General features: G+C 39.1%; 1 protein-coding gene across 7 annotated transcripts in view; it reads right to left on the reverse strand.

The window, feature by feature from the left end:
- Positions 1-26509, reverse strand: part of DENND5B (DENN domain containing 5B) — a 193020-nt gene that overhangs the window by 80934 nt on the left and 85577 nt on the right. For all 7 annotated transcript variants that reach the window (XM_045466586.1, XM_045466582.1, XM_045466585.1 and 4 more), the window contains one exon: positions 22088-22754. In XM_045466586.1, coding sequence (XP_045322542.1) covers positions 22088-22754 — 667 coding nt within the window. The remainder of the gene's footprint in view (positions 1-22087; positions 22755-26509) is intronic.

The following is a 26509-nucleotide window of genomic DNA, read 5'->3' on the forward strand; positions in this document are numbered from 1 at the left end:
TAAGCTTGAAAATATTAATTTCCAGAATAAACTCTTGTTCTAATAAATAAAATGTTTCTTTATGATCATGCAGAAAATAGGTCTATCCCACTATAATTAAAGAGTTAAATGGTTTCACTTGAATGGTATTAAGGGGGTAGGAATAGGTGGGAAACCTTATCATATTTTTGCTTCTGAAATCACCAGTATGTAAATTTACATTCCCTTAAAATGTGAAGGAAACAACAACTAACAGAATTGTTCTTGGCATGTCTCCTATTGAAAATGTATAAGAATATTGCTACTGATCACTTTTTGTATACATGCAGATCTATATAATCCCCAATTCAGAGGCTCTTTTTTTTCTTGTATGTATGATCATGGTGATGATGGCCTATGGTTATCCTAATAATACTTATTTTAGCCTTCATTTCGTGGGTATAAGAAATCAAACAAATACAAGCATTCATAATTATACATCTTATATTTAACCCCCAACTACATAACTATCAAATCTAAAAACAAAGTGAAAGTTACCAGAAAATTAAAAGTTGGTTTTTGCCTGTGTTTTGTTTACATTAATTAATTTATCAAAACTAAAAACTGCTTATAATATTAAAGTGCCCCCTCCTCATTTTAGATATAATTGACATATAATACTATTAGTTTTAGGTGTACACATAATAATTTATGTACATATTGCAAAATGATTACCACAGTAAGTCTGGTTAATATCCATTACCTCACAGAGTTACAAATAAAGTGTCCTCTTAAACCACTCTGCCATGGATTACTTTATATATCCACTGTCTATAATCCCTACTTAAACCTTTAGAGGCAGATGTGTTTAGAATTCAGTTTTTTTCTTTAAATTTATAAAGGTAATATTGTGCATATACCACATACATGAAATAGCTGGGGCAGGGCCCCATAAAAAAACACATTAATATTTCTGCAGCAAACTTTATGAGTGTCCTAGTAGGCAAGATAAAGAATTTAAAAAGGCCTGGTTCAGGTCTGGTTTTCTAATAAATGAGTTACAAAAAGAATCTTTGATTTTCTGAATTTTTTTGGATTTAAGAATTTGATTTAAGAATTTAAAAATTAAGAGGTATTATGGACTTGTAATTTTGCTCTTACAGAATTCATTAAGCACAAAAGGAGTAAAATCTGGGGAAGGAAGATTTTGAGGAGTCTTTTAAAAAAGGTTAAAGAAAATGACCAGATGCTATCTGGTTCATGTCCACCCAAAGAACACCTGTCCAAGCATAAACAGGATGTTTTCTGCTTAAAAGTCTTTCTTGTGTTATTTTATAATTCATATACAACTATCTTTAATAGTCTACAGTGGGTTTTTGGTAATGAATCATCAGCTATTCATAGCCTAAGTAAATTAGAAGTTTCCTTATTTGATCCACTATTAAGATGTAAATGTTAGGGGCGCCTGGGTGGCTCAGTTGGTTAAGCGTCTGACTTGGACTCGGGTCATGATGTCGTGGTTCGTGAATTCAAACCCCACATTGGGCTCTGTGCTGGCAGCCGAGAGCCTGGAGCCTGCTTCAGATTCTGTGACTCCTTCCAAAAAATAAACAAACATTTAAAAAAAGTTTTTAAAAAGATGTAAATTTTGGGGCGCCTGGGTGGCTGGGTCGGTTGAGCGTCCGACTCCAGCTCGGGTCATGATCTCACGGTCTGTGAGTTCGAGCCCCGCGTCAGGCTCTGTGCTGACAGCTCAGAGCCTGGAGCCTGTTTCAGATTCTGTGTCTCCCTCTCTCTCTGCCCCTCCCCTGTTCACGCTCTGTCTCTCTCTGTCTCAAAAATAAATAAACGTTAAAAAAAAAAAAAAAAGATGTAAATTTTAGGTGAAAACCTGTTTATAGGAATATGTATAGTCCTATATACATATAGGAATGATGGGCTTGATGCTGGGCATGATGCTTAACTGACCGAGCCACCCGGGTGCCCCTCAAAGGTATTTTTTAATAAATAAATGATTGCTGGAATAATACTATATAATTTTGCTGCATATCTACAACTTAAATAGACTTGATTAGATTTTGTCCAGAAGAGACTAAAGAACTTTTAATTTTTCAGTAGGAGAAAATGGTAACTACTCAGACTATAAACTATGCACTCAAAAATCACACTTCTTGCATATTCATATATTCACTTAATTATCTGCATGGCCACATTATGAAGAAAATTCAAATACCCATTTACTAAGCTGTGGATACTGCTCATTACAGAGAATTTTTACCAACTGACTCATACTTACTATGTTTAAGTGTCCAGAACTTATATGGATCAGAACTACTGTTTGGAAACAATCAAATTAAACATTTTTTTCCCTCCTCTATATTAAAAATGTAAAGATTTTAATATTGGAATATAATGCAAGTTTTCAAAGGCCTTTCATAGTAGGAAGGGACCTTCAGGAAGCTTCCACAGCTTTTTGGAAGTGATGATAGAATGAAAGCACAGGGTGCCAGGGTGGTTCAGTCAGTTGAACGTCCAACTCTTGGTCTTGGCTCAGGTCATGATCCCAGGGTTGTGGGATTGAGGCCTGTGTCAGACTCCATGCTAAGCACAGAGCATGTTTGGGATTCTCTCTCTCTCTCTCTCTCTCTCCCTCCCTTTGCCCCTCTCCCCTACTTGTGCACTCTCTCTCTAAAAATAAAAATTAAAAATTAAAAAAAAGAGAGAATGAAAGCACAATGTTGCTCTACCAGGAAGAGGTATTCCACATGTCACTCCTGAAGTCTGAGAAACACAGAGCTCATTGAAAACTTGAGAAAGAAAAAAATTAACTTCATAGTAATCTCATTCACATATTTTATGATTTGACTATGTTCAAAATGTACAGTATGTATTATATAGATGGACTATTAGAAAAATAACTTGATTGTTCTGGTGTATGTTTGCTAACTTTTAAAAACTGCTATTAAATTTACTGTGGGTTTCTATGGAGTTTTATGGTTCTAAAAATCGTGATCAAAATAAACTATTTTCAGGAGTTTTTTTTGGTATTGTTGATTAAAGATTAGTTTTCTAAGACAATTACTTCCTTAAAAAAAGTCTGTTTCAAACTTAGCTAACTTCTTAAAAAAAAACCAAACATTAAAATCTAGATTTTAAAAAAGAATTACAGTTTTTACACATTAAATGGGAGAAAAATCTAAAATATCTTTAAATAATTTATTTTTCTTTTTTTTTTTAATATTTCTTTAAAAAAAAAATTTTTTTTTTAACGTTTATTTTTGAGACAGAGAGAGACAGAGCATGAACGGGGGAGGGGCAGAGAGAGAGGGAGACACAGAATCGGAAGCAGGCTCCAGGCTCTGAGCCATCAGCCCAGAGCCCGACGCGGGGCTCGAACTCACGGACTGTGAGATCGTGACCTGAGCCGAAGTCGGACGCTCAACTGACTGAGCCACCCAAGCACCCCTTTAAGTAATTTAAAGTAGGGGGATATTCTTCCTCCAATCCTTTACCCATCTCCAACTTATAAAAACCTTACTTAAGAATGTTTTTAAGGAAAAGGAGGAGTGAGAAGATCCATTTGGTTGAGAAATACTTAGTAGTAATCATTTATTCTGTCAATGCACTTCAGTTAAAAACTTCAGAAACACACCTATTTTTGAACAAGTTGGGTTTACTACTTACTCCTTATGGAGAGGGAGAACACACACTATGGGGATCTGTGGAATGTCTTAGTAAGTAAGAGACAGGGTTTAGAGATAACGTATTACAGCATTTGGGCTGGGTTGGGACAATTTTAGGTAGGGTCTAAGGAAGTGGAGATTTGTTTTGGATTAGATACTGTCAGAAATCAAGGCAATTCTAGGAGTGCCTGAGTGGCTCAGCTGGTTGAGCACCTGACTCTTGATTTTGGCTTAGGTCATGATCCCAAGGTTGTAGGATCAAGTCCTGCATCGGGCTCAGTGCTTAGTAGGGAGCCTGCTTGGGATTCCCTCTTTCTCTCTTCCTGTCTCTCTCTCTCTCTCTGCCCCTCTCCCCTGCTTTCATGTGCACTCTCTCTCTCTAAAACTAAAAAAGAAAAAAATCAAGGCAGTTCTATGACAGGGTATCTCAATAAATCTGACCTATGGGGAATGCAGACTAAGGGGGGTGGCTAGAACTGTACTTGGTAAGAAAGTAGAACAGCAGCTACTAATTCAGCAAGAGAAGAGGACGTTTGGTATTTTGTGAGGTGCACAGTGATCTTGCTTGAAGTAGATGTTCCTGTGAGACTATTTATATGTTCTATAGAACAACAGGGCTCAGCTGTGAGCATCGGATCAGTTTGCACTTACAGTGAGCCCTAGTTTAAGAGCTAGGTCAGTTCCTCAATGTCAGGGCTACTTTAATATTTCTTTCTCAATTATAAGCCAGACATTGGTGAAAGGCTCAAGACTGTAAGCAGTCAGATCCTGTGTCAGTTACATATTTACTGCCTCTTAGTTCCAAATTCACTTAGTACATGGTCTAAGCATTTTCTTTTACAGTAAGCACAATGTTAAGCTTTGCCAGTAGAAAGTAATGCTGAGACACTGCAGGAAGGAGCTTCTCTTCCTAGTTCCACGGTACAACCGCAGTGTTTTGTTTGTTTTTGCTCCTGTTGCACGGTTGATCCGCAGTGTGGATATGTGAAGACATCTGGTCGTATACTTCCCCAGCCACATGCCGAGTGGTAGTAGCCTCAATGATTGGGCCAGTAGTCATCTTTCCATGGCCCCCCTAACACAGATATCACATACCCAGATTTCATACCCACAGTGGTGTCCTGACAACTTCTGTGTGCCCACTCACCAGCTACAGCTCACTTGTACCTCAGAGGTTTGTTTTCCACTTGCCCGGTGACTGAGGATCAGCTCTGGACCAGGCAACCCATCGACCTTCTCCACTGGGCCGCAACTGCTCTTTCTTCAATGAACTACAAACCTTAGCCCTAGAAAATGGGTTACCCTCCAAGTTTGTCCTTCCTTGGGTATCTGTTAAGAGTTTTCTTCATATCTTTTTTTAAAATTTTGTTTAATGTTTATTATTGAGAGAGAGAGAGAGATAGAGCATGAGCAGGAGAGGGGCAGAGAGAGAGGAAGACACAGAATCCAAAGTGGGCTCCAGGCTCTGAGCTGTCAGCACAAAGCCCAACGCAGGGCTTGAACTCACGAACCATGAGATCATGACCTGAGCCGAAGTTGGACGCTTAACCAACTGAGCCACCCAGGCGCCTCTCGTCACGTCTTTATAGTCACTTTCTATTATAGCTTAGTCATTCTTCATATTACATTCCTCTGTTTAAAGTACAGATGTGGTTTAATCTGTTTCCTGATTGGACCTAGGCTGAAAGGTCCAGGGTTTTAAGCAGTCAAATCAAATGCCTGATAGCCTGGCCACTTTTTTTTTTTTTTTTTTTTTTTTAACTATTGGTAGGAAAAATGTTCAATCTTATAGAAAATAAATTCTTCTAGTAATGGCAAGTAGCACCCTGGGCTATTTTCTGGTTTGATTATGGAAAACTCTCACATGGAGAGTGAAAATCAATTATATACTTTTCCCTCTTCTACCAGACACTGAAAGACTGATACAAATGGTTTATATTTCCTTCAGCACAATTCTCCCACTTGCTGTGAATATTCTATGTTTATTGTTTCCAGTTCTATGTTTTCTTTAAGACTGGCTGAAATGTCACATCCTTTTTAATAAGGCAATTACTTAGTGGAAACAAGACAATTCTTTTTAACTGAATCAAGAAATAAAAGAGCTTTCTTTTTTAGGTATGATTTGAGATATTTAAATATTTTAGGAAAATTATTTTTTCTTTGATACTCAAAGTGGTGAATGTGTAAAAGACATTATTTTCATATTTAAGACATCTGTCAGCATGGCATATGAGGCTCTTCATGATGTGTCCCTTTCCTGCCTCATTTCTTACCACCACCCCACAGGCAGTCAAATAATTTGCCTATAGTTCATTCACTGAATCTAACATGTTTTCATAGGTTTCTGTGCCTCTGTATACACTTTTTCTCTGCCCAGGAGGTCCCTTTCCCTTGTAGTGTCTGGCTAAGTTCCACTTTTTTCTTAGGTAACAGTTCCTTTGCAAAGCCTTCCCTAAATACTTATCATTACTAGAGCCCCATCTACATGTTTCCACAGTACCCTAACTCTGCTGACAGTGCAGAGCCTGCTTGGGATTCTCAGTCTCTTCCTCTCTCTGCCCCTCCCCTACTCGCCCTGTCTCTGTCTCTCTCAAAATGAATAAACTTAAAAAAAAATTAATATGCTAATATCTAAGGTAAGCAAAATAAAATAAAGCTATTTGGATATTTAAAGAATTATGCTTGGGGCACCTAGGTGGCTCGGTTGGTTAAGCATCTGACTTTGGCTCAGGTCATGATCTCATGGTCCGTGAGTTTGAGCCCCGCGTTGGGCTCTGGGCTGATGGCTCAGAGCCTGGAGCCTGTTTCCGATTCTGTGTCTCCCTCTCTCTCTGCCCCTCCCCCATTCATGCTCTGTCTCTCTCTGTCCCAAAAATAAATAAACGTTGAAAAAAAAAATTATGCTTTGCCACATTATACAGAATATACTGTCAAAAATTTGCCTCACAGTGGCTTATATGCAGACTTTGAGATGGCCCTGCCTCCGCTATCTCAGCCCCTTTCTAACCAGTGTCATTGTTTTGTTTTTTTAAATTTTTTTTAAGGTTTATTTATTATTGAGAGACAGAGAGAGACAGAGCATGAGCATGGGAGAGGCAGAGAGAGGAAGAGACACAGAATCCGAAGCAGGCTTCAGGCTCCAGCTGTCAGCACAGAGCCCGACGCAGGGCTCGAAGTCACAAACCGCAAGATCATGACCTGAGCTGAAATCGGACGCTTAACCGACTGAGCCCCCTAACCAGTCATTGTAAAGAACAAGGTCAGCCCCACTGGGACAGCTGAGGGGTCTGCAGTTAGACCTGAGGCAGAGGGCACAGGACATGGAGTGGCACAAGGCAGTTCCAGGGTTGGCTGGTGGCTCAGTGTCCCAGGGGGAGGCCATGTCTAATGAGATTTGCATACTGCAAAGTGCTGCCAATGGAGGTAATGAGGCTGGTAGTGTCCAGCACACCTTTGGTGAACATGATGATAGAGCTGGAAGATTACACACCTACAATCCTGGGTGCAGTGACTGGTTACCACTTGATGTCACCTGATGCTGGCTTTGAGGCCTCTAGCACATGCATAATTCGGCTCATCTCTCTGGCTCCAGAAATTCATCTCAGATACTGCCCACAATGTCCTACTATATTGCAAAATGAAGAGGATAGCCTCTGGAAGCTCTCAAAACAAGAGCAAGAATTACAAGTTTTCTTTCTTTTTATTTTAAGTAGGTTTTACACCCAGTGTGGAGCCCAACGCGGGGCTTGAACTCATGACCCTGAGACCAAGACCTGAGGTGAGATCAAAAGTTGGATGCCTAGGGGCAAATGGGTGGCTCAGTCAGTTAAGCGTCTGACTTTGGCTGAGGTCATGATCTTGCAGTTCACAAGTTTGAGCCCTGTGTCAGGCTCTATATAGACAGCTCAGAGCCTGGAGCCTGCTTGAGATTGTGTCTCCCTCTTTCTCTGCCTCTCCTCTGTTCACACTTTCTCTTTCTCTCTCTCAAAAATAAATAAACATTAAAAAAAAAAAAAAAAAAAAAAAGAGTTGGATGCCTAACCAACTGAGCCACCCAGGTGCCCCAAGGATTACAAGTTTTCTAACAAAAGAGAACCTGATGCTTGACCTCAGCCAGTATGGTTTCAAAGTGAAGAACCTGTGCCACACTTCACTTGAGCTAACCTAAACATGCTTGTTTGTCCCCTTGTCCCCACACTGACCTGTTTTCATAATAAACTATTATAACAGCAACAAAGATTGCCTAAAGCTCATGAAGATATTACAAAAGACAGAGTACAAATGCAAATCAATATGAAAAAGTTCAACCTCAAAAATTCAATGGGGAAAATGAACCACATTTTGCTTATCATGTTGACAAAGATTTGAAAGAAAATCACAACAAAGGTGTGGAGGAAAAAGTATTTTCACAAGTTGGTAGAGCTTTCTATTTGGCAGTATCTATCAAAAGCTTAAAAATATATCGATCAGGGACGCCTGGGTGGCTCAGTAGGTTAAGCACCTGACTCTTGGTTTCAACTAAGGTCAGGATCTCACAGTTTGTGAGTTCAAGCCCTGCATCAGGCTCCACACTGACAGCACAGAGCTTGATTAGGATTCTCTCTCTCTCTCTCTCTCTCTTTTCCTCCCCTGCTCGTGCTCTCCCTCTCTCTCAAAATAAATAAACTTAAAAAAACCCACTAAATTAAAAAAAGAATGGACTAAAATAATGACATATGGAATAAATTAAAAATATACATACAGATAAGATCATTTAACCTATCAGTTCCAATTCTAGGAATTTATCATTTAAGTGTACAAAAATATATGTACATAATATTTTATGTATAAAGTGTCGTTTATAACAGTAAATTATTTGTAATATCCTAAATATCTAGCAAGAGGAATCTGGTTAAAATAATTATGGCCAGTTATATAATGGGATATACTGGACCTATTAAAAGCACATCTATATTACTAACATAGAAAACCAAAGGGTGCTTGGCAGCAGCTAGGTATTAAAAACTTGCTGAAATTCTACTTCTGGGTATATGTCCAAAAGAACTAAAAGAAGAGACTTGAAGAGCTATTTGCACATCTATGTTTTTAGTAGCATTACTCACAGTAGCTAAGAGATAAAGCAACTCAAGTGTCTGTCAATGGATAAATGGATAAATAAAATGTGGCATATACACCCACTGGAATATTATTCAACCTTAAAAAGGAAGGAAATTCTGACACATGCTAAAACATGGATGAACCCTAAGGTTCACTTACGTTGAGTGAAACAAGCCAGTCACAAAAAGACAAATGTTATGTGATTCTACTTATATGAGGTACTTAAAGTAGTCAATTCATAGAAATAGAAAGTAGAATGGTAGTTGCCAAGGGCTGGAAGGAGGGGGACATGGGGAAGGGAAGTGTCCAACAGGTATAAAGTTCCAGTGTTACAAGATGAAAAACTCTAGAGATTGACTGCATAACAATGTGAATATACTTAATCCTACTGAACTGTTCACTAAGAAATTAAGATGGTGAATTGTATGTGTTTCTTTTTTTTTGAGAGTGAGAGCAAGCAGGGGAGGGGCAGAGAGAGAGGGAGAGAGAGAATCCCAAGCAGGCTTCATGCTGTCAGCACAGAGCCTGAGGAGGGGCCAAATCTCATGAACCATGAGATCGTGACCTGAGCCGAAATCAAGAGTTGGATGCTCAACTGACTGAGCCACTCAACTGACTGATGCTCAACTGACTGTGCCCCAATTGTATGTGTGTTTCTTTAAACACAATTTTCTAAAAACTTGCTAAATCTAATCTATATAAAGATACTTTGTGGGCAAAAAATCCACAAAAAAATGGGTAATTGATGAGAATAATCTGAATTTAACTGAAAAGGATTTTTTATTTGACACTGGATGATTTTTACAAAAATATACACGTGTCTCAAAGTCAAATAAGGTTTGCAAAATAGGTAATGAACCAAGGACTCATCGAGAATTGTGTTATTAAAAATTCTTATTTAACTCACAATTTTAAGTGTAAAAAGTACATTAATCACAAGTAAGCCATGACACTCTGTAGAGCCTCAAAAAATCATTGGCAATGGCTTGACATCAGGCATTTCTTTTAAACTTTTTTTTTTTAAGTTTTTTTTAATGTTTTATTTATTTTTGAGAGAGACAGTGTGAGCAGGTGAGGAGCAGAGAGAGAGGAGAACAGAGGATCCAAAGCAAGCTCCATGACAGGCTGAGAGCAGTAAGCCCCATGCAGGGCTCGAACCCATCAACTGTGAGATCATGACCTGGGCTGAACCTGAGTCGCTCAACCAACTGAGCCACTCCAGCACCCCTTAAATGTTTATTTATTTATTTTGAGAGAAAGAAAGAAAGAGCACATGTGTGCATGGAGGAGAGGCAAAGAGAAAGCGAGAGAGGCTCCATGTCAGCTGCCAGCACAGTGCCTGATGCAGGGCTTGAACTCATAAAGTGTGAGGTCATGACCTGAGAGGAAACCAAGAGTCAGACACTTAACCAACTGAGCCACCCAGGCGCCCTGACATCAGGCATTTTTTAAAACAAATTATTTAAAATAAAAATATATGTATCTATTGGTAAGAATATAATTTTCAAATAGCCATGACTACCCGTGAAAAGTGAGATCTCTTATTGCTTCAACAGAAGATTAAGTATCTATGTATATAACTATGTACTTGAATTATTGAAAGTAGGTTAAATACAATTGGTAATTATTGGTAAAAGAGAAAACAGACCTGGATAACTTTCCTATTTTATATTATTAATAGTTAAGTTATACCTAGCAGTTGTTATATTCTGTAGTAACACAATCAATCTTCATTTTAATTTTACTTCAGTGATCTTTTTCTTTTTTAAAAAAAAAAATTTTTTTTTTAACGTTTATTTATTTTTGAGACAGAGAGAGACAGAGCATGAACGGGGGAGGGGCAGAGAGAGGGAGACACAGAATCGGAAGCAGGCTCCAGGCTCCGAGCCATCAGCCCAGGGCTCGACGCGGGGCTAGAACTCACGGACCGCGAGATCGTGACCTGAGCTGAAGTCGGACGCTTAACCGACTGAGCCACCCAGGAGCCCCAGTGATCTTTTTCAAACACTTCTATTTATGGCAGTATGGTGGACTAGAGCTCCTTTATCTATCTATCTATCTATCTATCTATCTATCTATCTATCTATCTACCTACCTACCTACCTACCTACCTACCTATCATCTTACCTGTATATCTCTTTTTAAAAATTTTTTATGTTTATTTATTTTTGAGAGAGAGAGAGAGAGAGAGAGAGAGAGAGAGAGAGTGTGTGTGTGTGTGTGTGTGTGTGTGTGTGTGTGTGTGAGGGGGAGGTGCACAGAGCAAGGAAGACAGAATCCGAAGCAGGTTCCAGGCTCCGAGCTGTCAGCACAGAGCCTAAGGTGGGGGGCTTGAACTCCCGGACCGCGAGATCATGACCTGAGCTAAGTCAGACACCCAACTGAGTGAGCCACCCAGGTGCCCCTCTATCTTTTGAGAGAATGAGCATGAGCGGGGAACGGCAGAGAGAGAATGGGACAGAAGAACCAAAGCAGGCTCTACACTGACGTCGGATGTGGGGCTCAAACTCACAAACTGTGAGATCACGACCTGAGCTGAAGTCAGACACTCAACCAAATGAGCCACCCAGGCGCCCGCAGAGCTCCTAACCTAAACTAAAATACTAAAAAAACAATTTTAAAACATTCAGTTCATGAATATATCGATTTGCAAAAATTAGGGGAAGAAGCCATTAGGGCCAGAAACAAAATGGGAACAAGAGTCCAGTGTGGTAAAGCTCAAAAGTCTAGGTATCTTTGAGGCATTTACTGATCCCAGGTGGCCTATAGCTTCAGTTTTATTTCTGTGCATGTTGGAGAACAAAGTCCAAGAAGGGGTGGGATTCAGACAGTAGATCCTGTTGTATAAAGCCAGGACCCCCAAATGGTAGAAATCTCAGGGAAAAGAGATGGAAAAAGGAAAAAACAAAAATGAAACAAGAATTAAAAAAAAAAAAAAAAAAAGCCACTGTGCTGACAAGAAATTTATCTGTCCTGGTCCTTGCTCTGGGAAGAGGAGGTAAAAAAAAACCCTTGAGAATTCTTATCTACTGGCCAACATTCAGGTATATTTAGGGCCCAAAGTCATGCTATCTGTATGACCCAAAGAAACACAAAGAGGAAGAATTTTAATTTAAAGTAGACCTGTATGTGAAGGGGCACCTTTGGTGTCCGAAGACTTAGTCAGTTGAGCCTCTGACTCTTGATCTCAGCTCAGGTCTTGGCCTCAGGGTTATGAGTTCAAGCCCCATGTTGGACTCTGCACTGAGTGTGAAGCCTACTTAAAACAAAATAAAGGGGTGCCCGAGAGGCTTAGTTGCTTAAGCATCTGACTCTTCATTTTGGCTCGGGTCATGATCTCACGGTTCGTGGGATTGAGCTCCATCTTGGGCTCTGCATTAACAATGTGGAGCCTGCTTGGGATTCTCTCTCCCTCTCTCTCTGCCCTTCCTCTGCTTGTGCACACACTCTCTCAAAATAAATAAAAATTTTAAAAATGATAAAATAAAATAAAATAAAATAAAATAAAATAAAAAGAGACCTGTGTTGCCAGTCAACTTAGATGTTTAGTGAAAGAAAATACAAATCATTCCTGAAGGAAGAAACCCTCAATCCTCAACCTATCAGATACTGAATTTATCTGATAAATAATATGAAATGCATATTTTTAATATGTTTAAGGAAATTAAAGAAAGAATTAAGAAATAAAACCGTTTTAGGGCCACTGAAAGTAAAATGTCAAAGGAAGGGTTAACTACAGATTAAACACAGGTAAAATGAAAATAAATAAGCTGGAGACAGATGTGGAGAAATCATGCAGAACACAGAGAAAAGACAGAAAAAGAGTTTGAGAGATATGAAAGACTGAGTGAAACAGATTAACAGATTTAATTAGAGTTTCAAAGGGAAAAAAAGAAAAAAAGATGGACAGAAGTAACATTTAGGAAGATAGTTGAAAATTTCCCAGAAACTACTGAAACACAATGACACAAGATTTCAGGAAATACAACAAATCACAAACATAACAAATAAAGAAATCCTATCTAGATAAATCACAGTCAAAATATAGGTCATGAAAGGCAAAAAGAAAATCTCATATACAGCCAGAGTGAAAAAACCGATTTCTGGTCAGGAATGACAATTAGGGTGATTGTGCTAGATTATATCTCGAGAGCTACACTGGAAACCAGAAGATGGTAGAACATTATTCTCAAAGTGCTAAGAGAGTAAAAAAAAAAAAAAACAAAACCCAAAACTTTTTTTTTTTTTTTTTCAACGTTTATTTATTTTTGGGACAGAGAGAGACAGAGCATGAATGGGGGAGGGGCAGAGAGAGAGGGAGACACAGAATCAGAAACAGGCTCCAGGCTCTGAGCCATCAGCCCAGAGCCTGACGCGGGGCTCGAACTCACGGACCGCGAGATCGTGACCTGGCTGAAGTCGGACGCTTAACCGACTGCGCCACCCAGGCGCCCCAGAAAACCCAAAACTTTTAACCTAGAGTATAAGGGGCTCCTGGGTGGCTCAGTTGGTTAAGCATCTGACTGGCATGTCAGGCTAGTGTGAGCTGTAAGTGCTTATTTCCATTGTAAGGAGTCAAAGAAGGTAAGCAAGGCCTCAAAATGTTCCTGAGACTTTAATTATTGGTATCAAAAATTAGACACTAGTGTTTAAGTTCCCCTATCATTTATTCCTCCACTATGCCTTTCTTTTTTTTTTAGATAGAAGAGAGAGTTATTAAGAAATGGGGTGAATATGGGGCGCCTGGGTGGCTCAGTCAATTGAGTGTCCGATTTGGTTTCGGCTCAGGTCATGATCTTGTGGTTTGTTGAGTTCAAGTTCCGTGCTGGACTCTGCACTGACAGCGTGGAGCCTACTTGGGATTCCTTCTCTCTCCCTCTCTCTCTCTGCCCCTCCCTTGCTCATACTCTTCCTCTCTCAAAATAAATAAACTTAAAAAATAAGATAAAATAAAATAAAATAAAATAAAATAAAATAAAATAAAAGGGCACCAAACAAGTTGGGTCTATTTACCCCAGTCTGGAGAAATTTAAAATATGGGAAAGGCAAAGATTACAATGAGAAACCAGACCTGGAATCATCTAGGGCAACAGTCAGGCAGATTAATCAAGATAAAGATTGATAAAAGGGCTAAGGTCTCTTGACTCACCCCCCTGCTGGAGACCCAAACCTAATGCACAAGAATGGGGAAAATGGTCAGCAGGTGAAGAGAAGTTTCTGAGACTCTTTACTCAGGAGCTTCATGCACTGTGGTACTAAAACCCTTTAGTGAAGTTTTAATACAGGCTACAATTAGATAGAATATAAAAAAGTTTTAAGGTTGATGGCATTAAGGTAAAAGTTTGGGTAAAAATTACAATGTTTAAATAGGCTTTACCTGAATGTTTTATGGGAGTGGATATTATGTATGTCTGTGGAAAACCTCCCCCAAAAGAAAAACAGAAAGCACATAGATTACTCTTCAAGCAATATTAACTGGACATGCTAAATGGGAATAACTGCCTGAGCCTACACAGTGTACAAAAGCAGCAGGAGTCATGGTATGGACAAATTCTGTACCACAGCCCTATGTGTAGAGCATAATCTGGGGTTAAGGCAAACATCTGTGAGCATCTCCTAATGATAAGTATTGGGATGTTGGACTAGAGAATTCCCATTTGAGAGGCAATTACTAGCTTGCTACTGGAATATTAATTTAAACTGTTCCTATGAATGAAAGACATAAAATAATCTTAAAACCTGAAATACTCATGCTGTCTCGAGTACTGTTGGAAAAACACTCTAATGGAGAAGGCAATGTTAAGATGGATTCCAAAATAAAATGGAAACTGTTTATGTAGGACCTAATTACAAGGAGAATGCAAGGTAGAGATACAGCCAGGAGCCTCTTTTCCCATAGGACTGACTGTGGAATGTGTAAGGGGTTGCCAGATCCCGTCGTCACTTGTAGAATCCTACAACCTACTTGTGCTGTGTTTTTTTTTTAAGTGTTTATTTTTTTGAGACAGAGATGGAGCATGAGCGGGGGAGGGGCACAAAGAGAGGGAGACACAGAATTCGAAGCAGGCTCCAGGCTCTGAGCACAGCGCCAGATGCGGGGCTCGAACTCACAAACTGCGAGATCATGACCTGAACTGAAGTCGGATGCTCAACCGACTGAGCCACCCAGGTGCCCCAACAACCTACCTATACCGTAAATGAACCTAAGGTGTGTCTTCCCTTCAAAAGGTGGAAGAATTTGGGTATAAATAAAATGAAGGAGGAACAGTAGCTGAGGGTAAAGGAAAGAATAAATGAGTCTGTAGTAAGGGAAATCCAATATACATGAACACCTCAAAAGAGGCTTAGAGAAAGAGGTTAACATTGTCTCTTAGCTCAAAAATATCAGATACCTTGAAAGGGTGAAGCCAAATATTGCTCAGACCACTACTGCTTTGGGAACCTTCGACACGTTTGAATAGAAGTCTGCAAACCTGAGTGACCTCAGCCTGTAAGACACTTTCATACAATAAGGATGATGGACTGAACTCATTGTTAATGACTGGATGGGACTAGTAATGTGCCAGCATGTTTTAACTATACGGGATACAGCATGTTTTGCTATATGGGATCCATGGTCAAATACCAGGGGGCAGCCTGTGGTATAATAAAACATTAGCTGGTCTGTGTCCATGGTTGATGATGATGATGATGATGATGATGATGACGACGATGACGGCGATGGAGGAGGAAGAGGAGGAGGAGGAAAGGGGCAAAAGGGGAAGGAGAAACAAAAACACTAAACAAACCATTAAAAACACTGAATTGGTATCTTACATCTTCCCAACAAGACCAAACAGTTTACAGACAAGTTCTCTCAGTCATGGAACAAATAATTACAACCTTAAATAAACACTTCCTTAAGTAAAATCTTCCAGAAAAAAAGAGAACACTTTCCAACTCAATGTATAATAGAATAGCCTGAATACCAAAAACCAGATAAGACAGTACAAGAAATTAACATTATAAGTCATATCATTAAAAAACATAGATGTAAAAATTCTAATAAAAATATTAGCCAACTAAATCAAGCCCTATATTAAAAAAGCAATAGTATATCATGACCAAGTAAGGTTTAACTCAGGAATACAGGGGTGGATTTTTCCCCTTATTAACTGATCAAAAGGATAAAAACATGATCATCTTTCTTGATGCAGAAAGAGCAGTCAATAAAATACAAGACGAATTCATGATTTTTAAAAACTTGAACTAGAAATAAAAGGGAACTTCTTTAACCTGGTACAAGGTAGTTACCAAAAACACTACAGCAAATGGTACACTTACTAGCAAAACATTAAAATCATTCTTCTTAAAATCAGGAAAAAGACAAGGATGTCTGCTACTATTAATTCTATTCTATATTATACTCGAGAGCCTAGTGTAGAAAGACAAGAAAAATAAGTAAAAATGAGAAATACTGGAATAGAAGAAACAAAACTGTCATTATTTGCTATTTTCTACTGTTGTAAAACTTTACTACTGGAAGACATTAAACAAGACCCTTAGAAATGGAGAGAGATTACATTTTTATGGAAAGGGAAACTTAAATTGTAAGTATATCACCGTCCTCAAATTGGATTCAATGCACTTTCAATAAAAATAGGGAGTGAGCATTATCTGTAACACAGCATTATCTATGTTAGAAAGCTCTAATGATGGTGCGACTTCAAAAGATTAATGATTTTGAAAGCTCTTATTGAGCTAAGTGCTAAAATGATGTCACTATTTTGTATTATAATGTACATATACACACATGAAAAAAATGTATATTGAATAAATTAGTCTATTTCTTGGGGAAAAAATAAGGTAGTGAGGGAACTGTCCTACCAGATACCAAGACGTACTTTAAAGCTATAGCATTTTTTTTTTTTTCTTTTAGCTAGGCTTCATGCCCAGCATGGAGCTCAACGTGGGGCTTAAACTAATGACACTGAGATCAAGAGCTGAGCTGAGATCAAGAGTAGGATGCTTAACTGACTAAGCCACCCAGGCACCTCGCTGCAGTAATTTAATTTAGTACAGGGACAGAAAGATTGGCAGAATAAACTAAAATACACCAGATAAACCCTCACATATAGGAACTTATACGTGATAGAAGTGGCACTCCTACTCACAGGAAAAAACAATGGTCTATTCAAGAAATAGAACTGGGATAACTAGTTATAAATATTTCTAAAATACTAAGTTTGATCTCTTCCTTAAAACAAACAAAAATTAATTTCTTATAGAGTAAGGTCTTTAATGCTAAATACAACTTCAAAATATTTAGAAAAAAATATAGTCTGTTTTATGATCTCAGACTAAAGCATTTCTTAAATAGAAAAGAAAGGTAAGTTATAAATTAAAATATTGGTCAATTTGAATTTATGAATATTATGAGTATCTTAATTCATCAAAGACCCCTAAAAGAAAATTAAGAGCCACATGTTGAATGGAGGTATGTGCTACACATATAATATACAAAGGATTAATTTCTTGAATATACAACAAAACATCAGCAAGAAAAAGTCCTGTTTTTTAAAAAATTTTTAATGTTTGTTTTTGAGACAGAGAGAGACACAGAATGAGAGCGGGGGAAGGGCAGAGAGAGAGGGAGAAACAGAATCTGAAGCACACTCCAGGCTCTGAGCTGTCAGCACAGATGCAGGGCTCAAACTCAGACTGAGAGATCATGACCTGAACTGAAGTTGGACGCTTAACCAACTATGCCACCCAGGTGTCCCAGTCCTTTTATTTTTTTTTTTTAACTTTATTTATTTTGAGAGAGAGCAAGCATGCACAAACAGGGGAGGGGTAGAGAGAGAGAATGTCCACACTGTCAGTACAGAGCCTGATGAGGGTCTAGGACTCACAAACCCTGAGATCATAACCTGACCTGAAATCAAGAGTTGGAAGCTTAACTGAGCCACCCAGCTGCCACAAGAAAAAGTCTTAATATTAAGATTCTATTTATCACAAAATAAAGCTAATATAAAGACATTGTCCAAAGTTAGTCAAATTCTACTGTTTTTAGGGGCATCTGGTTGGCTCAGTCAGTGGAGGGTCTGACTTCAGCTCAGGTCATGATCTCAGAGTTCTTGAGTTTGAGCCTTGAGTCAGGCTCTGTGCTGACAGCTCAGAGCTTGGAGCCTGCTTCAGGTTCTGTGTGTCCCTCTTTCTCTCTCAAAAATAAACAAACATAAAAAAATAAAATAAAACAACTCTACTGCTTTTAGGATATAAGTCATGGAATCCTACTGTCTGCCATCCTACTGTCTGCCATCAAAATTCCAAGTTTACTTTGGATTTAAAAACTCTATAACCCATAAGCTATGATGTTCAGTTGAGCATGAGTAGCAATTTGTGATTAGAAGGCTCCCATCTTTTTCAAGAAAACTTTTAAGTGGCTTTTACTTTCTGACAAGGTTAATTCATGCACAACTTACAAGAGAGAGGGGAAGGAAGGAGGGGAGAGAGGCACTGTGAAGGCATACAAGCTGGCATGTCAGTCTAGTGTGAGCTGTGAGTAACTGCTTATTTCCATTGTAAGGAGTCAAAGAAGGTAAGCAAGGCCTCAAAATGTTCCTGAGACTTTAATTATTGGTATCAAAAATTAGACACTAGTGTTTAAGTTCCCCTATCGTTTATTCCTCCACTATGCCTTTCTTTTTTTTTTAGATAGAAGAGAGAGTATGTGCATATATTTGCTCAAGCTGGAGAGAGGAGGGAGGAAGGCGGGAGGGGGAGAAAGGGGAAGAGGGAGGGAGAGAGAGAGAGAGAGAGAGAATGAATGAACGAATGAATATCTTAAGCAGGTTCCAGGTTCAGTGTGGAGCCTGAAGAAGGGCTCAATCCCACAATCTTCGGATCTGGGAATCATGACCCGAGCCTAAATCAAGAGTCACTCAACCAACTGAGCCACCCAGGTACCCCTCTTCCACTAGTCCTTTGTAAAGAAGATTATACTCCAATCTTCCCACTGTCCTGTTTCAGGTATTTTCAGGGTACAGAAAAAAGTGATATTCTCTGATTTGGGGTCCTAGAAAAGAGCCTCCATCTCCTGGGTACATTCTCTACTTAAAATTTCTAGCTAGTTACCACCATGAAGGGAGTGTGATATATACACTCTCTAAATAGCAGATTGAATCTGTTTAAATGGGCTATAGACCAGAATTTCAAATGAGTCTAGAAGGACAGTTTCATCACTAAAATCCATCTACTCTGATTCACTTTGGGTTTTCTTGGTAATTGTTTAGCACTTGCAATGTTTTTAAATTTTATGGCATAGCTTTATCAGTGAATAAGAAATGAAGTATTAGATGTTATTAAAAGCCTCTCAACACAGGAAAAATGAAGGAGGGCACCGGAGTACAAATCAACATAATGACTCTTTTATTTCATTCATTTAAATGAAATCTCTTTCTCTAATGGGAGAGACACTGTCAATGTTAAAATGTGTATTTACACAGAGCTTTCATTCTATGCTGTACAGTTATTTAGCATGATACCTTAATAATAGATTGGCAGAGTGAGTTAATAATTTAAAAATAAATATTGAGGCAGATAAGGAAAGGTTAAGTGCAGGCCCAATACAGTTAACATGGTGGTTAAGTATTTGGAGAAAGACAGATCTAAGCCCCATTCTTAGTTCTACCACATTACCTAATAGCTATGTGATCTTAGGAAGAATACTTAGCTTCCCTGAGCCTCAACTTCCCTTTGATAAAACATAGATAAGAACAGTAACTCACTGTTGAAGAGAGAAAAAAATAAGCTAAAACATACAAGGCATTTTTATAGCATAATTCCTAAGACAATGATTTCAATGAATGGTTATAAAATTACTGTGTAAGATTTTCCTTTTTATGACACTTAAAATGTACACACACACGTACTCATTTAGAGACAGAGAGAGTCCTACAATCTAGGGATTCATCTATTGTTCTCAGCATAAACCAAATTACCAAAAAAAACCCCAAAAAACAAAAAACCTCCAAAAAATCTCACAAAAAACAAAAAGCACTTCATTTAATACAAAAACATGCTCATAAATACTCATGCTTCTTCATCTGAAACTGAACTAAAGTGGTAGATATTAATCAACTATAAATTTTAACAGCTTCCATGAACCAGCTGGCATAAGCTAATCAAACAGCAGAAAGATGAGAGCTCAGGACAGACCACATGCCGTGAGACATAGAGTGCTTCTTAAAAGAGGAAGTGTGGTAATGAAAGGGTTTTTTCCTAAAAAAAAAAAAAAAAAAAAGGCCCTAACATTCAGGATAAGAGAACATTTATTAGGTTCTCAACACTGAAACAAATACCCTATTTAATTTAACAAAGCTATACTTTAAATGCAATAATATGCCGACCCACACAACTGAAAATATGCATAATTTATAGAGGATTGTGTAGGACTAATAAAACTAACAATAATTACAATAATATCAGCTATCATTTAGTGCCAATTATGCCCCAACTATTGTGTACAGATTTTATTTAACCTTCATAATAAATCAGTGAGAGACAAGGAAAAAACCCTGTTATCTCCATAAAGATGAATTAACTGACACTTGGGAAGATTACATAACTTGTCCATGGTTACAGTTGGTACGTGACAGAGAATAGAGTTGAACCTGTGATTGCTATGATTTCAAAAACCAATATTCTGTCTGGCCCAAACTACTTCCCTAGGCAGAACTAAAACTGAATTAAATGACCTTGAAGATCCCTCACCAATCTAAGATCTAAGTTCTTTTTTTGCATAGGGTAATACACCTGAGAGAATCAAGCTCCAAGCCCCTGCCTCTTCCAACAACTCTCTAACCCTAACCCTGCTCAGGGTAAAAAGCAAGAGAGGAAGAAAGAGAAAGGGAGGGAGAATTACTTAATGTTTCACATTTTAGATAGAAACAAGTGATCGACAGGTAATGATGAACCCTAAGAAAGTAAGAGCAAGAGGAAAGGAGAGTTTAGATTGGTCATGAGAGAACTTCCTGACAACAAAAACTGAGACATCAGAACACATTATCAAAGAACATTATGTAGGATAAACTGAAGAAAATACAACCTCGTGAAGGGCTGTCAACACACAAATAGTGTCAACATACACACAAGATGGGGAAGTACAAATATAGCCTACTTGGCTCAGGCTCACTTATAATTTAAAATAGAAAAGAAAAAAAGGAAAGTGGTAAAATAAGCTTGACGGCAGCAGTCAGGAGACTGCACTACAATCCTGCTAGCTTAAATACAAGTTAGCAAAAAGCTAACCCAAGTATTTGTGCCACATTTTTCAAAGGACCCATCAATGCACAGCAACCATTTTATATTTTCCTTCAATTCACATATCCATTAAGACAAAGCATCTCTATTTCTTCTGCAAAATCATGTTCAGGTTGGAACCAGTATTCTAGGCTCAACATCATAAATGCACTCATAAAAATAAAACTCAAATTTTGTTAGTTCCTAAGTATGTGCTGGGAGAACTCTGAATAAAAAACATCACAAAGGTCACTTCCTTCTGGAATTAAAAGCAAAACAAAAGACGGGGCACCGGGATGGCTCAATTGGTTGAGTGTCCGACTCCGGCTCAGGTCATGATCTTGCAGACTGTGAGCTCGAGCCCCACGTCGGGCTCTGTGCTAACAGCTCAAAGCCTGGACCCTGCTTCAGATTCCGTGTCTCCCTCTCTTTCTGCTCCTCCCCACTCTCACTCTGTCTCTCTCAAAAATAAACATTAAAAAATTTTTTTTAGATACTAAAAAAAAAAGCAAAATGAAACAAAAAAATTCCACATAACTCTGGTGAAACTCTTAGACCCAAGAGAGTCACATCCAGTGACATCTCCCACGGGGAAAGATCCAAAGTTGACTGCCTTAGGAAGCTGCAGTCAACAATTTCATTTATCCCTTTCCAACGTCAACTGAGTTTTTATGTGAACCTTTACCAACCTGCAGAAAATAAGATGTCTACATGTTCCTGGTACTAACATCATTCTCTCACTTTCATTATGAAAAGAAATGTTTCTTTTATGATGATGATGCATTATCTGGAAGAAAGGGCCTATTTCCATTAAAAAATAATACACTTAAGTCAGCCAGATTAATGCTTTTGTATTCTTTCCTGTTTTTCTCCACGGTCCACTGACACCTCAAAGAGAAGTAACATCTTAGCCTCTGGTCCCACCTATACCTGCTTCTTTCACACAAAACAGAAGACTTCTGACCATTAAGTGTGTGGTTCTAGTAATATACCCAATGGAAATGCAGTAGTTGGGAAGAGCGTAAGTATTTTGGGGGGGAGAGACTTAAAATCCAGGGAAGACCTACCTTGAGAGTAGAGAAGAATCTGCATCTCTAAAAGAACACAGGTAAACACCTGCACCAGGTTCTCCAATCCCAGAAGCTCGAAGGCCTCTCGAAGAGGGTAATCGGAGAGGGGGAGTTCATTGGGCCCAGGTCTCTGGCAGATGACAGGTTCATAAACACCATAAAATTTCAGTGATCTCCCCGGAGGTGGAAGGGGTACTTCATAAAGAATGTTATGGATGTAGCTCTCAAGCGGCAAGGGTGGCGGCTGCTGTGAGGTAACTGCCTTGTAAAGCTGGATGAGGAATTTTTTGCAGGCCTGCATGAAAGGCAGTGGTGTGATCAAACATATACTTTTTGAAACATACAGGGTGTCTCTGCTGATGTCATAGGAGTTGTAGCGCTGGAGTTTCAAAAGGGAAGTTGTATCTCCTTCGTCAGTACTGCTTGCCAGCGAATCCATGCTGCAGGAGGATGAGGCATACACGCTGCTGTAATGCTCTGCGTTGTGCATCTGGTAGAGCGTCTGCATTGCTGTGCAGATCTGCTTACTGGTAACTTCTTCATAAAAAGTGAGAACAAAACCATAGGTACGAGAACCATCTTCCCGGGTAATTATAAATGAGTGGAACTGAGGGTCTTTATTGTCAGTTTGAGTTCTGAAAGACAGCCCTTTAGGCATGCACAACTGTGGAGGAAGGGGAAAAAGCATCAGAATGCAGTACACAAAGAACTTCAAACCAGGAAAAATGTTCATTGTTTTTAACATAACAGGACTCAAAAGGACACAGGTTTTATCCGGATTTAATATTATTAGCAGCAGTCTTAAATTAGAAATACATTGTAAGTTCCTCATTCACACGTAGATAAAATTATTTTTAAAAGAAATATATACACAAGGAAAAACATCTTTGCTGTGTATTACATGCAGGATGTTTCACTAAGAATGAGAAGATCTTTGACTTACTCCCAGTAAACCTCTTACCCAATCTTATCCAAGCCTGTGACCTTCAGCACAGCATGTGACTCTCCTGAGCCTCACTTTCTTTATCTACAACATTTGCTAACCAATTCCTTGAAGACAAAATATTCAAAGGTATTCAAAGACAATATTCAGAGGTATTCAAAACATTCAAAGACAAAATATTTAAATTCAAATATTTAAAAATATTTAAGTACTATGCTCCATTGTGGGAGCCACACCACACTAAGGGAGCTCTGCCCACTCATCCTGCCAATGCAGGCTAGTTCAGATTTTGTGTTTGGGTGGTCTTGCCGAGTGCTTTCTGCTGTCTCCCTGAGACCTCCAGCTGCAACGTTCTCTCCTAAAGTCTCCATCTGTGCCTCCCCATCTCTGCTTCCGGGTATTTTGGGGTCTGGGTTTTAGTTCCTTTCTGATTTACCTTTTGGTTTCTCATTCTCATTGCACTGGGACGGATTCCGTGAGGGGAGCCTGGTAGTTCTGCCAACCTGTCAGAGCCTTCACCCTCTTCCTGCTCAGCCTTGTGCACTCAGCACCTACTTTTGTGCATAGGCGGCATTTGCTGACATTGGTCCCTGAGACTAGTAACACAAAAAAGACCTGGGGACCCAGTCTGTGCCAAGTTGGAACACGCTGCCAGGCTCTATACCACAATTCAAGGACAAGGCATTTAACAATAAAAATTTGGAATAAACAGTTTCATGATGAAGTAAACACACACACACAAAAATACTTAAGTACTATTTTTGGAGTAATGATGGTAATGTTTCAGACGAATAGAGAAGTAGGTGAAATCTCATTTGATAAATTAAAAAAAGTTAAACAGAAGAATAAAAATAATAGTATCATTTTCACTACTACTGTGAACAACAGGATACTTGATCTTAGAAACTTTAAAAATAGAATGATTTTTTGATCTACTGAAGCAGAAGGTAGAAAAAAAGACATTTTAGATTTGTTCCAGTAGATATTACACTTTCGGTTGGTAACTACTCAGGACTGAGCCAAACCTGGGAACAAAATTACCTGAAGAATTAAAGATGCCATATTTAAGATTCTTAAAATGCAATTCGAATTGATTCGTTAAAACATTTTAAATAAAAGAAATAAAACCTTATGGAAAACTTGAAATATACTAAGCAAAAAAAACTTGTAATTTAACTACCCTAACTTAATGATCATTATTAATTTTTACGTATTCCTTTCTATTTTTGTATTGCAATATGCTTTCTGCATAGAAATAATTTTACCAGTTATTACATTACATTTTTCTTTTTCAGATTTAACAACTGATCTGGCATAAAATTTAGAAGTTCTCCCCACATTACTAAGAAAATGCAATTCACCTTAAAAGTTACATGTCCTTCATTCAAGCTGTCAACAAACACTTATTAAGTGCCTTTATGAGCCAGGCCCTGTGATGGTGATACACTAGTGAGAAAGACATGCTCCTGCTCCTACACAGCTTCCAGTCCAATAAGGACAACACACGACTTAAAAATCATAAACTGTAAAGTATGACAAGTACTACGATAGGGTAAATACAGACTGCCACGAAAACAACATCACAGGAGGACATTACAAGGAGATTAGAAAAGGAGCTACCAGATAAAAATAAAGGAGGTCCAGGGGAAAGGGTGGCTCAGTCGGTTAAGTGTTCAACTTCAGCTCAGGTCACGATCTCATACTTGGTGGGTTCGAGCCTCACATCAGGCTCTGCACTGACAGGGTTCTGTTCTGACAGCTCAGAGCCTAGAGTCTGCTTCAGATTCTGTGTCTCCATCTCTCTCTGCCCCTCTCCCATTCCTCTCTCTCAAAAAATCAATAAACATAAAAGAAAAACTTAAAAAAAAATAAAAGAGGTCCAAGTGGAAACCTGAGGATGAGTATATGGGTTAGTGAGATGAAGAGAAGGCAGAAAGGACATGTGTACAAGAAACCCAGAAGATAGAACACGAGGGTTTGAGGAACTGACACATGTTTTTTTGTGGGTGGGGAACATAATGCAAGATTGGGGGAAGTGAGAGAGAACACAAGAGAAATAATTAGAGGTTAGATCGTGAAGGGGGTTGGTGAGTCATTAGAAGTCTGAAGAGGAGGGGCGCCTGGGTGGCTCAGTCGGTTGAGCATCAGACTCTTGATTTTGGCTCAGGTCATGCTCTCACTCTTTGTTGAGATCGAGCCCCCCGTGTTGGGCTCTGCGCTGGCAGCGTGGAGCCTGCCTGGGATATTCCTCCCCACTCTCTCCCCACTCTCCCCCTTTCACCCTCTTTCTCTCTCTCTCTCCCTCCAGTGCGTACAAATACGTTGCACATGCACTCTCTCCCTCAAAATAAATAAACATTAATTTTTTTTTTTTCAACGTTTATTTATTTTTGGGACAGAGAGAGACAGAGCATGAACGGGGGAGGGGCAGAGAGAGAGGGAGACACAGAATCGGAAACAGGCTCCAGGCTCTGAGCCATCAGCCCAGAGCCCGACGCGGGGCTCGAACTCACGGACCACGAGATTGTGACCTGGCTGAAGTCGGACGCTCAACCGACTGCGCCACCCAGGCGCCCCTAAAATAAATAAACATTAAAAAAAAAAAAAAAGTCTGAAATGGACCATGGAAAGCCTCTGAAGGGTTTTTAGAAGGAGGGGGACAGAATTAGATGTGTCTCTTAGCATGTCAATCTCCCTACACTGAAGGCCCGTGGTTTTCAAAGAGGTTCCAAGGAGGCAGCAGGAATGCCTCAGGGCCTTACAGTCACTGACTTCTCTCCTCCTCTTCCACTCCATTATCTGATCCATCAACAAAGACCATTGGTTCTACCTTCAAAAATATATTCAGAAACAAATTACTTCTTTCTACCTTTATTCTTATCACTCTCAGTTAAGCCATCTTCTTCTCTTGCCTAGATGACTATTTAATATTCTGCTCAACAGTATCCCCGCTTTTGCCCTTGTCCCCCATAATTTATTCCCCATAGAGTAGCCAAAGTGATCCTTAAAAAGTAGAAGTTAGATCTTGTCACTCTTCTCAGAACCTCCAGTGGCCTCTTATCTCACTAAAAGCTGAAATCTTTACAATAGACGTCCCCTATAAGGCCCTACATGAACCTGGCACGGGCAACTTCTCTGCCTTCATTTTCCACTACTCTTTAGCTCACCTACTCTGCTCCAGCAACACTGACCACATTGTCTTCTGTGGAAAACACCCAGCAGGAGTAGGTACTTGCCAAAATTTGCTGTTCCTTCCGGCTGGAGCTATTTTCCCCTAAGTTTCCTGGTTCATTCCCTGTGGCGGACTGTATTTTCTACAAATGACTCCAATAATATTTCTAGTTCTACAAGCTGTTCCAGAAACTTGCCACTCTCCCATTAAGAGCATGGGTGGCTGAAAATGCCTACACCAGGGACCAGAAAACTTGCTCTGTAAAAAAACGCCAAATAATATTTTAGGCTCTGTAGGCCTTATA

This window comes from Leopardus geoffroyi, chromosome B4, assembly GCF_018350155.1.
Source record: "Leopardus geoffroyi isolate Oge1 chromosome B4, O.geoffroyi_Oge1_pat1.0, whole genome shotgun sequence".
NCBI lineage: Eukaryota > Metazoa > Chordata > Mammalia > Carnivora > Felidae > Leopardus > Leopardus geoffroyi.